Below are 19,325 nucleotides of genomic sequence, written 5' to 3' on the forward strand. Positions count from 1 at the left end.
AATAATTCATTCTTTAAAAAACATTTTTCAGAGGTCATTTTTTTTACTTAATTTCAAAGCTTACAGGACAGTTAGGCACACATTTAATTGATTGGGGAATGCGGTCTTCCTACCATTAATTACGCTTTAGGACTCTATCACAAAACCAGGTCGACCTAGTACATAGAATCATTTAATTTGGAGTGGACATCTATCATAATTATTTCCCCTCTCAAATTGTATACATGGGAAACTATCGAAAAAAAGTTCTTTTTCTTTTAAAAAAAAATTAACTTTTTATTCTATAGGTTTGATAGTTTTCCTTTATTATATTGATGCATATATATATATATATATATATATATATATATATATATATATATATATATATATATATATATATAAGCATCCTCATTAATTAGTTTTGTTTTTAGGTTGATTTTTGTCTGAGTTAATATCCAAAATGGTCCTCGACTATAGTGGTTTTTCTTAATTTTGTTCTAAACAACTTTGGTGACTTAATATAGTCTCGGAGTTTTGTGTTTTCACTCAATTTAGTTCCAAATTTTTGTATTTTTGCTCAATTTAGTCTCCTATTTGTTATTTCGTCCATTTGTTGTTAAATAAATAGACAATTCAGTAATTTTAATATTGGCATCTCTTTACTCATAGACATGTGAAGTGCGAAATCCATCTTTTTTACGAATTACTCCCAAAATCACTCTTAAACCTGCGAATATAAAATTTGATTCGTAGGTCTGGGAGTAATTCTGGGTGTAATTCGTGCAAGAAAGAATGATTTCTCACTTCGCATGTTGAAAGTAAAGAGAGGTCAATATTGATATTATTAAATTGTCCTTTTATTTAACACCAATTTGATGGAATAACAAACGGAGGACTAAATTGAGCGAAACGTAAAAGTCTGGGACAATATTAAATCACCAAAGTCATTTAGGACGAAATTAAGAAAAATTACTATAGTCGAGGACAATTTTAGGTATTAACTCATTTTTGTCAATTACACGCCTAGCTTGCACGTGCCCTTCACGCGCCAATTGCCCTTCATAGCAGGTGAGCCCAACGCATAGTTGAGCGCACCGGCAATATGTTTTTCCTTATTTCTTCTTAATTGATGGATCCCCCAAAAAATCTATTTTGTAGGAATAAATACCCCAAAAAATCACCATATCCATTAGTACAAAAATCAATCCATAGTTTTTTGTTTGGATAAAAATCTCAAAATGTCACTAATGTGGTTGCTCTAAAAATTGCCATTATACACGTGTATTATTTTTAATTTTATTTTTCACTTTTGATCTTTTTGGAGAAAAATTTACTGACAAAAAAAAACAGAGAAAATGGTCAAATAGACCCTTAAACATTATACGAAAGAACAGTTAGGCTCTCGAACTTTAAAAAAGATCAATTAAAGTATTAAACACATAAACTTATCATTTTGATTGGGTTCATCTCAGTCCTTAAATTTTCTTTAGGTTTGAACATGTGACCTCTTATTTGAGAAAGCCACAAAGATGATATTGAGTTACAAACTACTCGGTTTGTCCTTAAACTTTTATTTTATTCTTTTCTTCACTAGTTCTTCAATAATTGGTCATTTTTCATCCTTATTTTTTAGACATTCTAACAAAATTCTTTTTACTGAAAGACATTTTAATTCGTCTTAACTCTTCACATTTGCATCACGGATCTTTAATTTAAAAATTTTGAAAGCAAAATTGTAAAATTTCTTAACATTTCACACTCATTTAATCTAAAAATGTTGAGGACGAGGTAATTAGAATAAAAGTTTTTTGTGGGTATCAACGTCCATATCATCCTTCACTATTTCACTCAATCTAAAAGATTATTCTTCCTAATAATTTTATGTTTTTTTCTCAATTTTTTGTAGGCCCACCAATTTACTCCACTATACTTTAATTTAATTATTTCTTTTTTATTATCATTATAAAAAATGTAATTACAATTATTATTTTTATTATATTTAAATTAAACATATCAAAATTAAAATAAATTTATAATTATAAAATTGTTAAAAATTTAACAACAAAATTAAATTTAACAATGGGTTAACAAATAAAAAAAGAAATTTTCAACGGTCGAAAAAAGAAGAAGAATAAAAAAAGATAGAACCATTTCAGAGTGGCCGTTAGCGGGCAACCACTCTGAAGTGCCCCACATGGCGCGTGAGAAATACGCGTCCGCTAGGATGTGCAGTTCGCTCCAGACGCACGTTCTCCTCTTTTTTTTTTTTTTTTTTTTTTTTTTCTTCTCCTGCCAAAATAATGTATTTGCATGAGAAAAAACTCTTCTTGAGGTTGCTCTAAAGACATAAATTATAATTCTTTACCAATTATTTTAATTACTTTAAATCTTTCGTGAATAGTTGCGAAAGAAAAAACGAAAGTAAAATGAGACCCACCCGGCACCAAAGTTGAAACGAATGAAAAAGAAATTGTGGTTTTTAGTTTTTAAATATTTTTTTGAATAGTTTATAAATACTTTTTCAACCTATTAGGGGTCTTTGGTTCAAGATATACAAAATAACTAAGATTATATTTGTTTGGGAATATAAGATTCTAATGTTTGGTTCAGGTTATGTAATTTTTTCCGTGAATGTCACATAAGTTTCATATTAAGTTTTCAACTATTAAAAGAACACGTGAAATACCTTTCAATTTTTCAAATAGATCACTCGATCACAAGATCTTTGATTTTTTTTTTTTTTATAAATATTTTATCTATGAATTAAAAATGACAATTAAAAAAAAAATGATTGTAACTTTTTTTTTTTTCTTTGTCATTCGGTCATACCCATACATTTCAGTCAACCTCTGCTCTCTCCTCTTTCTCTTTTTAAAAAATTTTCCATTTCCTCAACTCTCCAACACCAACCATTGTAATATTTCTCCCCATTCTCTCACCGTCGTCGTCATCATCACCGTCGTCGTCGTCATCATCACCGTCGTCGTCGTCATCATCACCATCGTAATATCTCTATTTCTGTAGACGCAAATATCAAACTATATATGCAGAAAAAGAGTTGCGAAATTTGATCTTAATTAACGTCTCTAGGGACCAGAAATCGTTCAATTCGTCCACGACGTTAGGCTAATTCGAATTCTTTTGCGAGATATTCAATTAGCCGGCATCACAACAAGGACATATATTGAAATATATAGAGATAAATACAAAGAGATACAGATTGGACCGCGTTGTGTGTATACGGATATCTATTTGTTGATTTGATATAGAAATTTAGGGCTTTTGGGTGTGTGGAAAAGGATGTTGGGGGCCGGATTGCAGTTTAACCGGAGGTGCAACGGCGACGATCGGTTTTACAGTGCGGCGAAGGCTCGCCGGAGTCGAAGTCAAAATCTGAACGGTCACCAGAATCATCAGAGCCAAGATCATCTCCGAAGAGCTCAGAGCGACGTCGCTGTCTGCCATTCTCCCAAGTCCGATGTCCGAGTCTCCACCGATGAGCCACCGAAGGAGAAGTTGGCCGTTGTAGACGTGCCGGGATATGGTGCCTTGTCGGATTCAAATATCCAACAGTTTCTGCATTCCGTTACTCCTTCTGTCACCGCTCAGTATCTCTCTAAGGTTTATTAATAAAAACTTGATTCAACATTTTTGAGTAATTTTTGTTTTGATTAAGTTGCAAAGTCATGAATACTATGCTATTTTGTTCTCTCTGAAGATATTTCTAAAGTTTAAAGGATATGATTAATTGATAGTCAAATGTGCAAAGTTTTGTTGATTACTTGCAAATTTTAGTGGGCACTTTGTTTTTCTCTTGAACTCTTTGTTGTTGTTGGTATATAGTTATGCTGATGGTGTTTGCTTGGTTTTGTATGTGCTAATGTCAGACTACAATGAAGAGTTTGAAAATGTGTGGTCCGGAGCTTCAGCCATATTTCCTCTTAGGGGATTTATGGGAGGCCTTCAAGGAGTGGAGTGCATATGGTGCTGGAGTGCCATTGATATTGAATGACTGTGATAGTGTAATTCAGTACTACGTTCCCTATTTATCAGGAATCCAATTATATGTAGACCCTTCAAAGTCTTCTGAGAAATCAAGGTATCGATCTCAGTGATTTAGTCTGATTTTATTAGTCTTGAATATTAACTCTTCCATAATCTTGGTAAGGGTGACTCAGCCTGTTTGATCTTGTAGTATATCTTTTCATAATTCAATTTACATTTTTTGTTTTATAGTTTATGGTTTGATTGAGTGAAAATGTAATTTCCTCATTTTCATCATCATGGATTGCAATGGTAAAATGTGTTGTTAAAAGTGAGCTGTCTTGGAAGTTGTGATTAGGGTGTGGTAGAAGAATGCTATGGTTTTGCCAATCATTTTGGATATATAATGCCCTTAGATGGCTTGTCTTAAAACTCCTACTGTTTAGATGATAATGCTTGGTAAACTGACATAACTCAAAATGTGATAACATTTTGCTTAGTTAGTTTCCCTTTTTGTCAAAATATTAAGTTCAATAATTGATTTATCAGTATGTGGACACCCTATAATACTCAAATACCCCCCTAGGCAGTGGCTGATACGAGTGCCTCTTCTCTAAGCTGTGTAAAATGTTTCCTTGAACTGCCAAATACCTTAATGGGGGGCATTTCTATGCATGTTTTCTTGCTGAATTCATTATAGATGATCTGCATTTGAATTCAGTACCATTGCTTTCTAATTATGTACTTTTGAATAGCAAGAGACAACTATAATTGAGTGATGGTCCAAACAAGACCAATTGCAACTCAAATTTTATAGAAAATGAGCCTGTTAGCAGTGGATATACGTGCCCCTTATTTGCAAAGAGAAGGCTAGCTTATCCATATTCCTCATCATATTGCTTCTTTTTGCATATGGCGATTTGGAAACTATCAGTTTAATACTCTGTATGCGCTTTAGTCACAGAAACATACGTGAACTTTTAAGTAGATTCTTTAACCTTTTGTTTGATATTGTTTATAGGTGTGTCCGTGTGTGTATGCATGTCAATTGCACTGACTATATTCTGTCATGTTTTCACAAATTTGTCACCTACTTCAATTAACAAGTCAGTTAACCATTTGAGTATTGAATTGAGTGTGTAAGAAGGTTGCAATGGAGATGTTTAAGCCGGCTATGATCTGCATTGCATTGTTTGGTTTCAATGGTGTTCTGTGACCTGTGTACACTATGGCAACTCAACTTTTGGTTACACCTATATTAGGTTTCCAACTGCTCTTGATTGATTGAATTTTTTGGAAGCTCAAGTTCTTATTCTTCCAAATTTTTGTTTCCTCCCTCTGATTTGTTTTCTCATTGACCCATGGATGGTAACACATTGCTGCCATTCTTTGTCCTAGATTTCATGGTATATTCACTGGATAGTAGGATGTTTTCAATCGTATCTATACAGGAATGTAATGGTTGAGCTGAGTAATACAACTGCAGCATTTTGCAGCTATTCTTTCTCCATGTGAAATATTGGTATTTACCTGTTAAAAAACGAACTAGGCAATACATGCCTTACATAGTTACATGTACTGGTGATGTGTGTGATCTTGCCTCATGGAGTCATGGACCTTTCATACTGAACTGGTTCCATTTTGATGGGAAATAGTTAACCGTAGTGCATTTATATTGTTAATAAGGCATTTTATATTGCAAATGAACTAGAATGAATTAGTGGCATTTGTGTTTAAATTCTGCTTCCTTATGTTAGTGGAAAACTTCTACTTGTCTTGTTTCTTGTCTGAAATGGGTTTATCTTGTGATAGAAAACCAGGTGAGGAAAGTGATGGTGATTATTTTAGGGATTCAAGTAGTGATGGCAGTAGTGATTCTGAACAAGAGAGAGGTCCCTTGAATTATTCAAGGGAGAAAAGGAGTTGCCATTGTCAAACCAGTGAAAATTCTCTTGGGATTGACCGATTGTCATTAAGAGATGAGAATGGTATATCTCAAGAAGGCTTTTCCAGTGATGAAGGTGAACCTGGGCGTTCTCAAGGTCACTTGGTGTTTGAATATCTTGAGCGAGTTCCTCCTCATGGCCGGGAACCTTTGGCAGACAAGGTAGGTCCTTTCATTATAAAAGTCTGTGATGTAAAGTTTTATCCTTGAAGGGAATTAATGACGTAAATGTTTTCTATTACTCATTTATTTATTATTATTACTTTAATGAGTTAATCATTGTCTTGACCTCCTTCTACTGTTGCAGATTTCACATCTTGCTGTCCGTTTTCCTGAGTTGAAGACACTTAGAAGTTGTGACCTACTTTCATCGAGTTGGATTTCAGTGGCCTGGTAGTGTGAATTTTCCTTCTGTTTATTGTCATTTGTATGTGCACACTAACTTGATTAGTCTTTATGATATTACTTTTGTAGGTATCCAATTTACCGGATACCAATGGGACCTTCACTAAAACCCTTGGATGCTTGCTTCTTGACCTATCATCATCTTCGTACACCGGTGGCAGGTAACTGAAACTTTCTTTTATTTTATAGCTCTCATGAACCGAATAGTTTTACTATATTGCTTGTGCATCGTTTATCAAGGGATGCATGTAATGCCACTATCTAAGAAGTTTTGGGTTACATTGAGGTTGTTTGGGTTATATAAACTTTCTTTTATTTTATAGCTCTCATGAACCGAATAGTTTTACTATATTGCTTGTGCATCTTTTTATCAAGGGATGCAAGTAATGCCACTATCTAAGAAGTTTTGGGTTACATTGAGGGTGTTTGGATTATATATATATACATTCTTTTGCTTGGGTGTTTGCTCTTTTAGTTACTACGTGGATGTGATTGCCATTTCTTTGTGGTCTGAAGCACCTATTTTTATATGCATTTCTATTTTATGTTCAATTTGCCACTGTCTTGTATCATCTCCTATCTCCTATAATCCCCTTTTTGTTTTGTGTTTCCAATTGCTTATAATAGTTGCTTTGAAACTCTTTTTAACTCTGAGAAAGCTTGAATACTGATCTAACTACTGTTATTAGTATGATATATATATATATACTTTCATGTTGAACCTTCTTCTGGTATTGCTTTTGAGATTTGAAACTGTACTCTGTAGGGACTCAAGGTGCACGTACCACAAGTATTACATGTCCATGTGAGACGGATGCTATCCCAAATATATTGTTACCTGTTTTCGGCCTTGCTTCATACAAGTTTAAATCATCGCTGTGGACCCCTGAGCGAGGATGTGAACGTCGATTAGTGAACGACCTCTTGCAGTCCGCTGGAAATTGGCTGACAACGCGTCAGGTCCATCACCCAGATTTCAGTTTCTTCTGCCGAAATTGAAACTTTAAGATGGTTTGTTTCTCTTCCCCAAATTCTCACTCCCTCGTAGAGTCATAGGCAAAGAAACCCAATGGTTTTTGTTTGATGCAGCAGTATAACTATGAGGAAAGTTGAGTCAGGGCTGTGACTTGTGAGTTGTGATGCTGTTATTTATTACTATGAGAAAAAGTGGAAAAGAAAAACATTAAAAAAAAAAAGAACAAAAAGGAAAAAAAAAAAAAGAGAAGAGAATTGAAATGGCAGAGCAGGGCAGTCGGGGAATATGAAGGTTGCTATGGGCATGGTCGGTGGCAATTATGTTTAAGATTGGCGACAAAAGAGCAATGATGCATCGGCAAGCTCCACCCCATGTTAGCAACACTGTGGAATGGTTGGAAAAAAAATGAACTTTTAATCTCAACACAATACGTACGTTTGATGGAACCGGCTGATGGGTTTTTTCCCTGCCTTGATGATCATTAGGTTTGGGTTGTTTTTTACCTTGGGGTGGGTTGATAAGAGTTTTCTATGGAAGTGAAGTTCATTTTGTCCGCCCCATATTGTACACTAGTTACTCTTTTTGTTTTCGGTGGGTTATAGTAAGTAGCCTGGGAACCTATAATTAGTTGTACACTAACCGATAATTTTGTTTTGAATCACTTGAATTGGAGTAGCAGGGTACTATAAATTAGTTTTGGCAGCATAATCTGTTTGCACTTTTGGATAACTTTTCATTGAATCATTCTATGCTTATTATCTGTCAAAGCCTCTAATTGAGATATCAGGTGTGTCATGCCTGAAAAGTGGAAAGGAACACAACGCGAATTGTATGAAAGCTAGTTTTGTGCGATGTTCAAGTACAGATTTAACATATTAAATATGTCCATATTTTGTCTTAACGGGTTAATATATTAAGACTTTGAAACTAAATGGGTCATATCAAATTATAATGATCTAGGATACAATCAGACAACTGAACCTGAACATGTTGTTATTTTTGTATCCAGTTTGACTTTGTTGCGTCAAAAATTACTTAGTCTAAGCTCAATTCCGTTGTCACGGTAGTGGAGGGATGAAATTTAGTGGGGTCAATGGGTTTTACCAAAGAATAACAAGCTTCAATAACCCCTTTAAACCAATAAAATAGAAAAATTGAGTTTTAATATAATGTTATTGGTAGAATAGTGCACTTGAATCCTAAACTTGTTTTGAATATTCTCTATTAGGGTAATCCCATTTGTGTATGAAAGTACACATCAGATGTAGGAAGCAATCATTATTATACGGACCATGGTCCACACAATTGTGTGGACCAGAAATAAAAAGTACATTTTAATATACTAAGGGTACATTATTTATGTATGTAAGTTACATTATTTATGTACGTAAGGTACATCTTTTGAAAGTACATTTTTAATATACTAAGGGTATATTATTTTATATAATGTATATTCAATACAAAAATAATGTACTTTTAATATATTAAAAATGTATATGATATTCATGGTCCACACAATAATTTGCCTGTAGGAAGGCACTAGGTCTAAAGAAGTACGTACAAAGTTCGAGCCCAAGTAATAAATAAACAATATAAATGGTAGCCTGGACAATGGACTAGAAGTAGTGTTGTTGTCGAGAATCGAACGATGGTGCGACTGAAAGAGAGGGCAAATGACCACCAGAAAGTGATGTCCCAAAGGAGGCACAGAACACCCCCTTTTAATAACTGACCATGCCCTCGTTGTGCTATTTACATGTACAACTCTCATAACCATCCTTTCCCGCCAGCCACATACACCACACACGTCCAACCCCACACAAAGACGACCTACCCCCCCCCCCCCCTGTCGAAAGGGGGGTGACGCTAGGGCACCAAAGTCGTGACGGGGCACGCGGCACCCTAGTTGACCGTGCCACTCCCAATCACCCTTAGACGAACGTCGAGCCGGCCCTCTCCACCACTTGGCTGGCAACACGCCGCTAAGCCCATGCAGTCAGAACACAAGGTGCAAAATGCCACGCAAGCGATACTGATAGAGCCCAGCACGCCCACCTGTCGACCAACTACCACCGGCAACACCCTCAACCGTGCTCTCCTGACTCACCTCCCTCAACCACCTTTTATGCTACTTGATTAGACCAAGCCCACCAAATCTAGCCCATATCCCATATCCCCATCAATATTAACTTTTATGTTATCAGTCATTCTAAATAATATGATTTTACATATATTGAGGGAATGTTAATAATAATAATAATAATAATAATAATAATAAGTCAACAACAATACCTATTTTTTTGAACCAATAATAATATACCTATTTAAATTTGAATATATGTAAATTTTTTACTAAACTTGCCAACCAGAGGAACCAGAAATTGCAAATATATATATAGGCGGCAATGCGCTACAATTCATATCTTGAAATATACATATTCAAGTTTTGTAGAGAATAAGGTTAACTCATCATGTGTTGGTCGATCAGCTTTCATGATGAATCCTGAGCTTCTTCTCCATAGCCTCTGAACACAGCTGCCCCATCTTACGATAAAACCCCACCATGTCTGATAGCTGTTCTATCGACATTTTCCCGATCACAGTCTTTGCCAGCTTCTCCCTCTCTTCTGTCATCTTCAACCTCTCAATGTACACTGACCCATTCCTCACTGTTGCTCCCATCTGCTTCAGCCTCTTCTCTTGCTGCAAGCTAAGCGCCGTGTTTTCCTCCAGGAATTCTGCGCCTGCTCGAAGCTCAGATTCCTGGACTGAAACCTCGTCGTTGTTACCTCTTCCTGTGCTGTACATGTCCTTTGCAATCGAGAAACTCCTCACAATGCTCTTTCTCTTGCTCTCTAGCTCATTGTTAAGCTTTATATCCTTTTCCACTCTTCTCGAGCCACTCAGCTTCTTCTCGTATGCTCTTACAGCCTTCACAAATTCCTGGTTAATCAACTCAAATATGTTAAATGACAGAAAACAAGTTTTACATGATTCAGCAATGTGCTTACCTCTACGGGAGTGAAACTATTCTTTAATTCATAGTGACGGTGATAGTTTTACCTGATATGCCATTGAACATCCTGGGTAATCAAAGCTACCCAAATCATGGGCACGCATTCGTTCAGGATGGAATTGCAGTCCCATAATGAACTTACCCTCATCTGGATTATAAGCATCTGGATCATAAAACCCTTCTATCAACCCATCAGGAGCAAAGGCCATTGGGACAAATCTCTGAGCCAATTTTTTCACACCTTGGTGGTGATAGCTATTGACCATAATCTCCATCTTCTCATCATCATCTTCTTCCAAAGAATCCTTGAACCATTCATGCAATGGTGTGTTCTCCACGACCTTAACAACATGCCTATGCCCATCATAGTCCTCATAGTTCATATGCACAACTTTTTGTTTCTCTGGGCAGTTTTTGGAGAGCTCTTTCTCTATGTCCTGATAAAGGGTGCCTCCACAAGCCACATTGAGGATTTGTGACCCTCTGCATATCCCCAAATAGGGAATGTTCCTCTCAAGACATAGTTTTGCTAGGCTGAGTTCTATTGAATCCTTTTCGCGATCGATGGCTGTGTCGCTTGCGTGTAGGTTCTTGATTTCTTGTAGCTCTTCGGGTGTAAAGCCTGATAACTCTGAATCGTAGAGGGACGGGTCAATGTCTTCTCCCTCGCAGAGAAGAACTCCATGGATGGGCTCGAAGCTCTCTAGTAGCATGTGGACTCCACTCACTCGTGGGACTATCACCGGCACTGCTCCATAGCTCACTATCAGATCTAGATGGTACTCTCCTGTTCACAATTTCCATATTATGTTATTTCAATCTCATATAATTCCCTCACCCCAGGACCCACGCTCTGACCCAACGAGCCTCAAGTACAATGCTATTTAGTAAAAGGACTCGTGTCTAGTGACTGGTCCTTACAAGTAATCATGTATTGAGTGTAACTCCATCCGATAAGACAATGGATGATTAGGTTAAAGGACCAATGTTTGGTGATTGGTTCACAAGTAATCATGTCTATCATATTGAGTGTAACTCTATTCGATAAGAATACAAGATGATGGAAGGGTAAATTAAGGTACCACCATTAGGTCGAAGGACCCGTGCCAGGTGGCTGGTCCTCACAAGGAATCATTCCATCATATTGAGTGTAACTCCATTTGGCAAGACAGTGAATAAGTAAATTACTGTGCCATTAGGTGGAAGGACCGGTGCCTGGTAGCTAGTACCCACAAGGAGTCAACCATATTGGATGTGTAACTCCATTAGACAAGAGAATCAATATGCCTATAAGGTGTGAGAACTAATGTCGGGGACGGTACCGACAAGGAGCTCACCATATTAGGTGTAACTCTCAGATTCTATTTTGTTAATTTTGATCATACAACACACATGTATAGAAGCAGACAAGTGCATGTATTTGTGAATAAAGAACATAAATTTGGTGGCATATCGTGAAACCAATTCGCAGGAAAGAAGACATACCGACGAAATCAACGAACTTGTTCTTGCGAACGGTACGACGAGAGACGATGAGAACCCTAGGGAGAATGGTGGAGAGATCTGCAGGCGCCATGGCTGAGCTCGATCAAGAAAATCTTCCCCTTTCACAATTCACTTCCAGAAATAAAAGTGAAAAACTAAAGCAAGCCCAAAAATCACACTTAATCCCCTTAATTAGTATCTAAATTACACACCCAGATTTTTAATTAAAATTTACAACGTTAGATTGTTTCCTCGATGGAATATGGAAACCCTAGGCTGTTATATAGATACGTGGGGAATGGGGATGGATGAGGGGTATGCGGGCGCAGTCGAGGCGCCGCGTAAAGAGAAGATGTACGTTTGATTGGTTAGCTGGAACTAAAATGGTATTAGTTTAAATTATCATAGGATTAGATGTAGGGAATAGGGAGTCAAACATTTGATAAGATATGCTGATTTGGATACAGGAAAGAATAATCAATAATATCCGGTCTTTAAGAACCGATTTGATCTAGGGTAGGCTAAAATTGAATCCAAATATTGAATTGATCGAAAGAAAAAAATTTGTAAGAGTAGATGTCAATAACAATTCGACTTAATAGTTCAAGTATGACCGGCCGACTATTTAAGTCATAACAAAAATATTTGTAAATATAGTACAAAACATTCAAATATTGACCGGCCGCTTGATGGCCATTGGTACATTCTCTTTTATCAAGGTTAAAAAAATTGTGGAAAGACATGTATACTATCAACGTATCGTATCATAGTTTAATTAATGGTTCGTAATTCAAGTAGAATAATGAGTTTAATTAATTTTATTTAAATAAGGTTATGTGAGTAAAGAAATATACACCAAAAATAACAATTCAAGTACTCAACCCTTGAAGGAATTAGCATTATTATAGAGTTAATACCCAAAAGAGAAAATTTCAATTTTGGTCACATGACTATAAGGACTTTGTTAATTTCAGCACCTGACTTTCAAAAGTATTAATTTAGTACCTTGACTATATAAATTTTATCAATTTTGGTCACTCCAGTTAAATTGTCAGTCAAATTTGGACGGAAAACCTTAATCCAACATTTAATTTATAATTTGATCAAAATACCATTTTGCCCCTCAGATTATAGATTACGTGTTGGATTGAATTTTTCCGGCCAAATTTGACCGTCAATTTGGCCGGAATGACCAAAATTGACAAAAATTACATAGTCAAGGTACTAAATTGACACTTTTAAAAGTCAGGTGCTGAAATTAACAAAACTCCTATAGTTATGTGACCAAAATTGAAATTATCTCATACCCAAAATAGTCCATCGACTATGTCGTAATTACCAATTTGGTCCTCGACTATCATTCTTACCCAATTAAGTCCTTAATTATACAATTTTTACTCAATTTAGTCCTTTGTCAATTTGACTGTTTGTTGACTGTCAAAAGTGGAAATAAAGTTGTAATTTTACAAGTTTTCTCCTTCCTCCTCATTTAGCAGCGCCAAACCATGTAGCAATAAGCTCCGGTTGGGTTCTAAACCTGTCAGTATCGAAGTAGTGGTTATGCATCGGATAGCCCATGGATTTGATTTCCAATGATTTTTTGACGATCGAAATCTGATCGGAGTGTATTGCTGCGTGGTTTGGCGCTGCTAAATGGAGAGGAAGGAGAAATCTTGTAAAATTATAATTTTATCCCGACTTTTGACAGTCAACAAACAGTCAAATTAATACAGAGGACTAAATTGGGTAAGAATTGTATAGTTGAGGACTAAATTGGGTAAGAATTGTATAGTTGAGGACTTAATTGAGTAAAAGTTACATAGTTGAGGACTTAATTGGGTAAGAATGGTAGTTGAGGACCAAATTGGTAATTATGGCATAGTCGAGGAACCATTTTGAGTATTAACTCATTATTATAAAAGTCAACAAATCAAAATTTCTCCCTTAATAATTATAATCGCAAGATGTTCATTACTGATGAGACGAATATTCGTAAACTATAATCTAAGTATTCGTTGATAAATTATTATTATTATTATTATTACGAATTGACATAGATACATCTTTAGTTTTAACAAGTTTTAAAGTGTTTTGGTGTAGACACATTTTTTTTAAACACTACCTTAGTAGAGCTTTTGTGAATCATCACTTAAATTTATTTATATATAAAAAAAAATTAGTTATATACTTTATACAAATGTCAATAATTATTACATTATGTTTTTGAGTTGGATTTTGAAATTGGAAATTTGGATTGATCAAATGATGTTCTATATTTAAAATTATATTAATGTGCATGCGCTAATTTATCAAAATTTAAAACATAAGATATTAATTTTTAAAATAAAATTTTAATTGCATTTCATCGATAAGCTTAAATGAGCATATTCGAAATAAGTGGGTTGGTCCAATTGATATCCCTAACTTATTCTTGTATTCAACTATAATTAATTATTTATTATCATTAGGTATATGCATCTTAGCAGCTCAACTAATGCATGTTAATCATTGAGCAAAAGGATAATGATGTTACAGATAAAGTAATGCAATGTTGGATAATTATATTAATTATCTTCACATGGATAAGTTTTCTTGCTATTTCATGCATGTACTTCATACTAATTAAGGGTGTTATCTCCCTTCAAAAAAAGGGTGTTATCTAAAATTTTAAACTTCTAGAGAGAGAGTGTGTCAAATTCATGAATAGGAAAAACCCTTTTCGTATGTACATCCACCAAGTTTTTTTTAAAAAAAAAAAAAAATTAATGACAATAAGATTTGACAGGTTCGATGGAGTGTGTCAACAATAATTGAACATTAATTTTTATATAAATGAAATTGATCATTTATAAATTACAAGATAATTATACAACACGTTCATTCTTCCAAAGGTTGAACCCCTGTGCACAAGGAACCCCGCTCTCACACTACCGTTGGTGAGACTCAATCCCTGGTCACTCTTTCAAAATTTCACCTCTATGACTATTGAGCTGCCCATGCGAGTCTTATACCCCACGTTCATAAATGTACACGATGAAGATATTTATTACTTTAGCCGTCAAAACACACCTTGAAAACCTTAATGTATTTGCTAGTATTTTATATATGCGATGCTCAAAATATATGTCAAATATTTAAAATCTTAATTATATTAAAATATTTTTTTTTAAAATAATTATATAAATTCGGTAACACAGACTTCGGTTCGGTTAACAATTAAAGGTTTAAAAACTCCGGTTAAATCAATTCGGTTAATCGAACGGTTAACCAATTGAACACCCCTATCAGTAACCATTCTAAATGAGTGGTCACAAGATCGAACTCCAGTGGTGTGTCATTGATTCTTTTGATTGAAAGGAATTGAAATAGTATATGACAAATACTACCTTGTAAGGAATCATGGGTGTGTGGTGTGTCATTGATTCTTTTGATTGAAAGGAATTGAAATAGTATATGACAAATACTACCTTGTAAGGAATCATGGGTGTTTTTAAAGAATTGTCACTGATATGATTTTTTCAGGAAGTGATGATGACATATATAATTGGAATGATAAAAATTATTCACTATCTGTTCATAATACTTTCTCAATTTACTAAATACAAAGAGTCAATACCTCACACTGGGATTCAAACTTGAGACCTTTCATTTGAGGGCCACAACTATATATGCCGTTGGACCAAAAGGCCTTTGGCAAAAAATATATTATTTAATCAATACATTATATTAAATATAATTTATTGTCTAGTCAAATATGAAGATATATAGAGGTCATCACTATTATAGAATTATATCTTGTGGACTATATGGATGAAAGGTCTAAAACACGTGGCTGAGATGCCAATTATGATTAAACCATGGGTGCATTTCATGTAGCCATATGTATAGCTTGAACTTATCAGATTACGAAAGAATTTCATTTGTGTTTCTTTTTTGGGGTCAGAGCTGAGGAGCGGTACATGTACATCATCATTCAACTTAGAAATATATATATATATATCTCTCGTAGAGCCGCCAATAGGGCTGCCCTTTGGCGGGGCAGAATAGCCAAGTAAATAATATTAACTTTATAAAATTTATAACTATTTTTTGAAACATGTTGTAAATTTAATTTTTAAGATCCTTCTATTATACAATTTTATTCAGCTTCATAATTATGTATTTTGATATTTTGGGCCAAATTAGTGGAGATAGGGAGGGACTTACATGTCAATATTGGCCCATAACATATTCTTGCAATAGTTATGCTGTGTAAACCGAATGCATCATGCGCATGGTGCATAAGATGCAAAACGACATCGTTTTGACTAAAAATGCGCGTCTCACTTTAAAAAAAAAAAATCAAGTTCGATTCTCGACAATAGCATTATTGTGGATATATAGTTATGAAAATTTCTGGATATATAGTTATGAATTTCTGGATATATAGTTATGAATTTATGGATATTTAGTTCATTCATTGTGGATATTTAGTTCATTCATTGTAGATATTTACTTCATTCATTCACTGTGGATATATAGTTATGAATTTCTGGATATATAGTTATGAATTTATGGATATTTAGTTCATTCATTGTGGATATTTAGTTCAATCATTGTGGATATTTAGTTCATTCATTGGAGATATTTAGTTCATTCATTGGGGATATTTAGTTCATTCATTGTGTATTTTTACTTCATCATTCACTGTGGATATATAGTTATGAATTTATGGATATATAAAAATGCTATTGCCGGGAATCGAACCTGATTTCTTTTTTAAGTGTGACGCACGTTTTTTAACCAAAACGACGTCGTTTTGCGTTGTATACACCATGCGCATGGTGCATTCAGTTGCACAACATAATTTGCGATATTTTTAAACTCAAAATCTCTCATATGGGAGTCCAACCCGAGTGTTATTAGACCACAAGATCATGGCAAGATAGTAAACTAATTCTATCATAATATATTGCAAAAGAAGTGCATAGAAAGCATTAGAGCTGTTCAACCACTCCCGAAAATCAGCCATACTTACAAGAAACCAATAGACCACATAATCTACATACAAAATATCCGGCAAATTTTATTGTGGGTCATGATCCACATTACAAAGTGTATCACTGATAAATGTTAATTTGTAGTATATTAAAGGTTCATGTTTAATATATTTAAGATTTAAATTTTTAGATAGTATATTAAAAGTAAACCTTCAAAAAAAATAAACGTGTTGTACATTAAAAATGAACTTTCAATAAATTAAAATAAATTTGTATATTAATGACATATCTTATAATGTGGATCATGCATGATCCACCCCCATGATAATTGATAATGGAGTGTTTAGTAAATAGTTGTTAGCTGATATAGCTATTAGCTGATTGGCAAAGTCTAAATCTTGCCAACATTGCATAATTTTGAATTCTATCTCCACAAAAAGTTTATATTAATAGTGAGTTGAGATTGCACATTTATATTTTTATATTATATATGCTCAACAAACAAACAGTAAAATTTATCATAAAGACTAATGGTGATCTGATGATCGATCAGCAATTGGGGAAAGACGATCCACAAGCAATAGCCACCTTCTTGGCATTAGGGGAAGCAACGAAACGCCGGAGTTTAATTAGGATCCTTCATATATATATATAGTTGCAAAGGCAATTCTTTTGCAATAGTTATGCTGTGCAACCGAATGTACCATGCGCATGGTGCATACGATGCAAAACGACGTCGTTTTGACTAAAAACGCGCGTTCCATTTAAAAAAAAAAAATTCAGGTTCGATTCTCGGCAATAGCATTATTGTGGATATATAGTTATGAATTTCTGGATATATAGTTATAAATTTGTGGATATATAGTTATGAATTTATGGATATTTAGTTCATTCATTGTGGATATTTAGTTCATTCATTGTAGATATTTACTTCATTCATTCACTGTGGATATATAGTTATGCATTTCTGGATATATAGTTATGAATTTCTGGATATTTAGTTCATTCATTGTAGATATTTAGTTCATTCGTTGTGGATTTTTACTTCATTCATTCATTCATTGTGGATTTTTACTTCATTCATTCATTCATTCATTGTGGATATATAGTTATGAATTTGTGGATATATAGTTATGAATTTGTGAATATATAAAAATGCTATTGCCGAGAATCGAACATGATTTCTTCTTTAAGTGAGACGCGCGTTTTTTTAATCAAAACGGCGCCGTTTTGCAACCGTATGCACCTTGCAAGGTGCATTCGGTTGCACAACATAATTTGCGATTCTTTTGTTCCTTGAGCCTTGAGCTCCAAATCTATAATTTGTTGTGTTATTGTCCTTTTTCAAATCTTATATTTGGTTCAAATATCACTTTCATCATTTTGATCATGTATGTACCAAGAACCAAGAAAAATATGTAAACATTCACGAGGTGGGTATATAGTGCAAAAGGCGAATATGTGATGGATTTATTATTATTATTATTATTATTATTATTATTATTATTATTATTATTATTTATTATTTTTGTCTTTTGGCCGTTTGGGTGCTAAATAACATGAACTATTTAAAAAAAAAAATTGAAAATCAAATAGCATTCGCTAGTGGAAAAAGTTTGAATTATTTTAGTATGAGTTCTATTCATTTTGGTATATATTAACGAGGGAGGGTTGTTGAAAAATAAGGAGAAAATGAATTTGATTAGTTTTATAAATATTTTAATTTTGAAAGTTTAAAATAATTATAAAATTGACGTGTTTTTTCTTTATTTACTAAAATTCTCAATATTGATGAATCCGACGGATCTATCAATAATTGAGAGTTGCTAAAAATAAAGGGAAAATGGAACAATTAGTTTTATAAATATTGCAAACTTAAATCTTTCAATAATTATAAAATTGTTCTCACATTTTTTTGCTAAAAGTCTCAATCATTGATAAATTCTAATGAGCGGTTATATCACAAGATCAAATGAGAACGGAGCCCTCCTGTAAAAAGTGAGAACTGATCTCAATCATTCATTAGGGTTCATCAATATTTGATAATTTTAGAAAAAAAAATGCATGATTAATTTTATAATTATTGAAAATTTTTAAGAAAATGCTACATTTTATAATTTTTATAAACTTAAAAGTTCAGCAATAATAGTATCTTAACCTTTAGTTTTTCAAGACGAAGAGTATAAATATGTTCATACTTTTTATAAGAATGTGACAGAGAAGTATTCTCTCATGAACCCTTCCCAATATAAACTTGCGAGGCAATAATAATCATAAAGGCATGTATAATGAGATGTACGTGGGTGGTGGTTGGGGGATCAAGCATGCGGTTCGATTAGATCCCTACTCGATCAGCCATATCTTAACTCAAACATCGATCTATCTATTATATACAGAAAGAATAAGAGTCAAATAGGCTATTGAACCGCATACAATAATACAATTAAGTCACTGTACTTAAAAAAATCTATAATTGGATCTCTAAATTAACCAATTTTATTCAATTTTCCAATTTACAGGTTTCCAGCAGATAATCCCAAATTTAAATTATTT

The 19,325-nt window shown here is 34.0% G+C and overlaps 2 protein-coding genes across 3 annotated transcripts; one reads left to right on the plus strand and one right to left on the minus strand.

The window, feature by feature from the left end:
- The first annotated feature begins 2,798 nt into the window (after positions 1 to 2,798).
- Positions 2,799 to 8,021, plus strand: LOC109156891. 2 transcript variants are annotated; one of them, XM_019304772.1, is made up of 7 exons: positions 2,799 to 3,603; positions 3,870 to 4,081; positions 5,779 to 6,073; positions 6,219 to 6,304; positions 6,386 to 6,477; positions 7,083 to 7,327; positions 7,406 to 8,021. In XM_019304772.1, exons 1-6 carry the CDS (start codon positions 3,283 to 3,285, stop codon positions 7,313 to 7,315), a joined length of 1,239 nt encoding a protein of 412 aa, XP_019160317.1. In that variant the 5' UTR covers positions 2,799 to 3,282; the 3' UTR covers positions 7,316 to 7,327; positions 7,406 to 8,021. The 2 variants fall into 2 exon arrangements, with proteins under 2 accessions (XP_019160317.1, XP_019160316.1); XM_019304771.1 differs by having other exon boundaries at positions 7,083 to 8,021.
- A 1,627-nt stretch (positions 8,022 to 9,648) lies between these two features.
- LOC109156890 (protein NtpR-like) lies at positions 9,649 to 12,088 on the minus strand. Its single transcript, XM_019304770.1, has 3 exons — positions 11,794 to 12,088; positions 10,356 to 11,095; positions 9,649 to 10,235 (listed from the first exon to the last, which is right to left on the minus strand). The coding sequence occupies exons 1-3, from the start codon at positions 11,882 to 11,884 to the stop codon at positions 9,777 to 9,779; spliced, it is 1,290 nt and encodes a 429-aa protein (XP_019160315.1). The 5' UTR covers positions 11,885 to 12,088; the 3' UTR covers positions 9,649 to 9,776.
- Positions 12,089 to 19,325: the final 7,237 nt, after the last annotated feature.

The sequence above is a fragment of the Ipomoea nil genome, unplaced genomic scaffold (genome assembly GCF_001879475.1).
Source record: "Ipomoea nil cultivar Tokyo-kokei standard unplaced genomic scaffold, Asagao_1.1 scaffold2759, whole genome shotgun sequence".
Classification (NCBI taxonomy): domain Eukaryota; kingdom Viridiplantae; phylum Streptophyta; class Magnoliopsida; order Solanales; family Convolvulaceae; genus Ipomoea; species Ipomoea nil.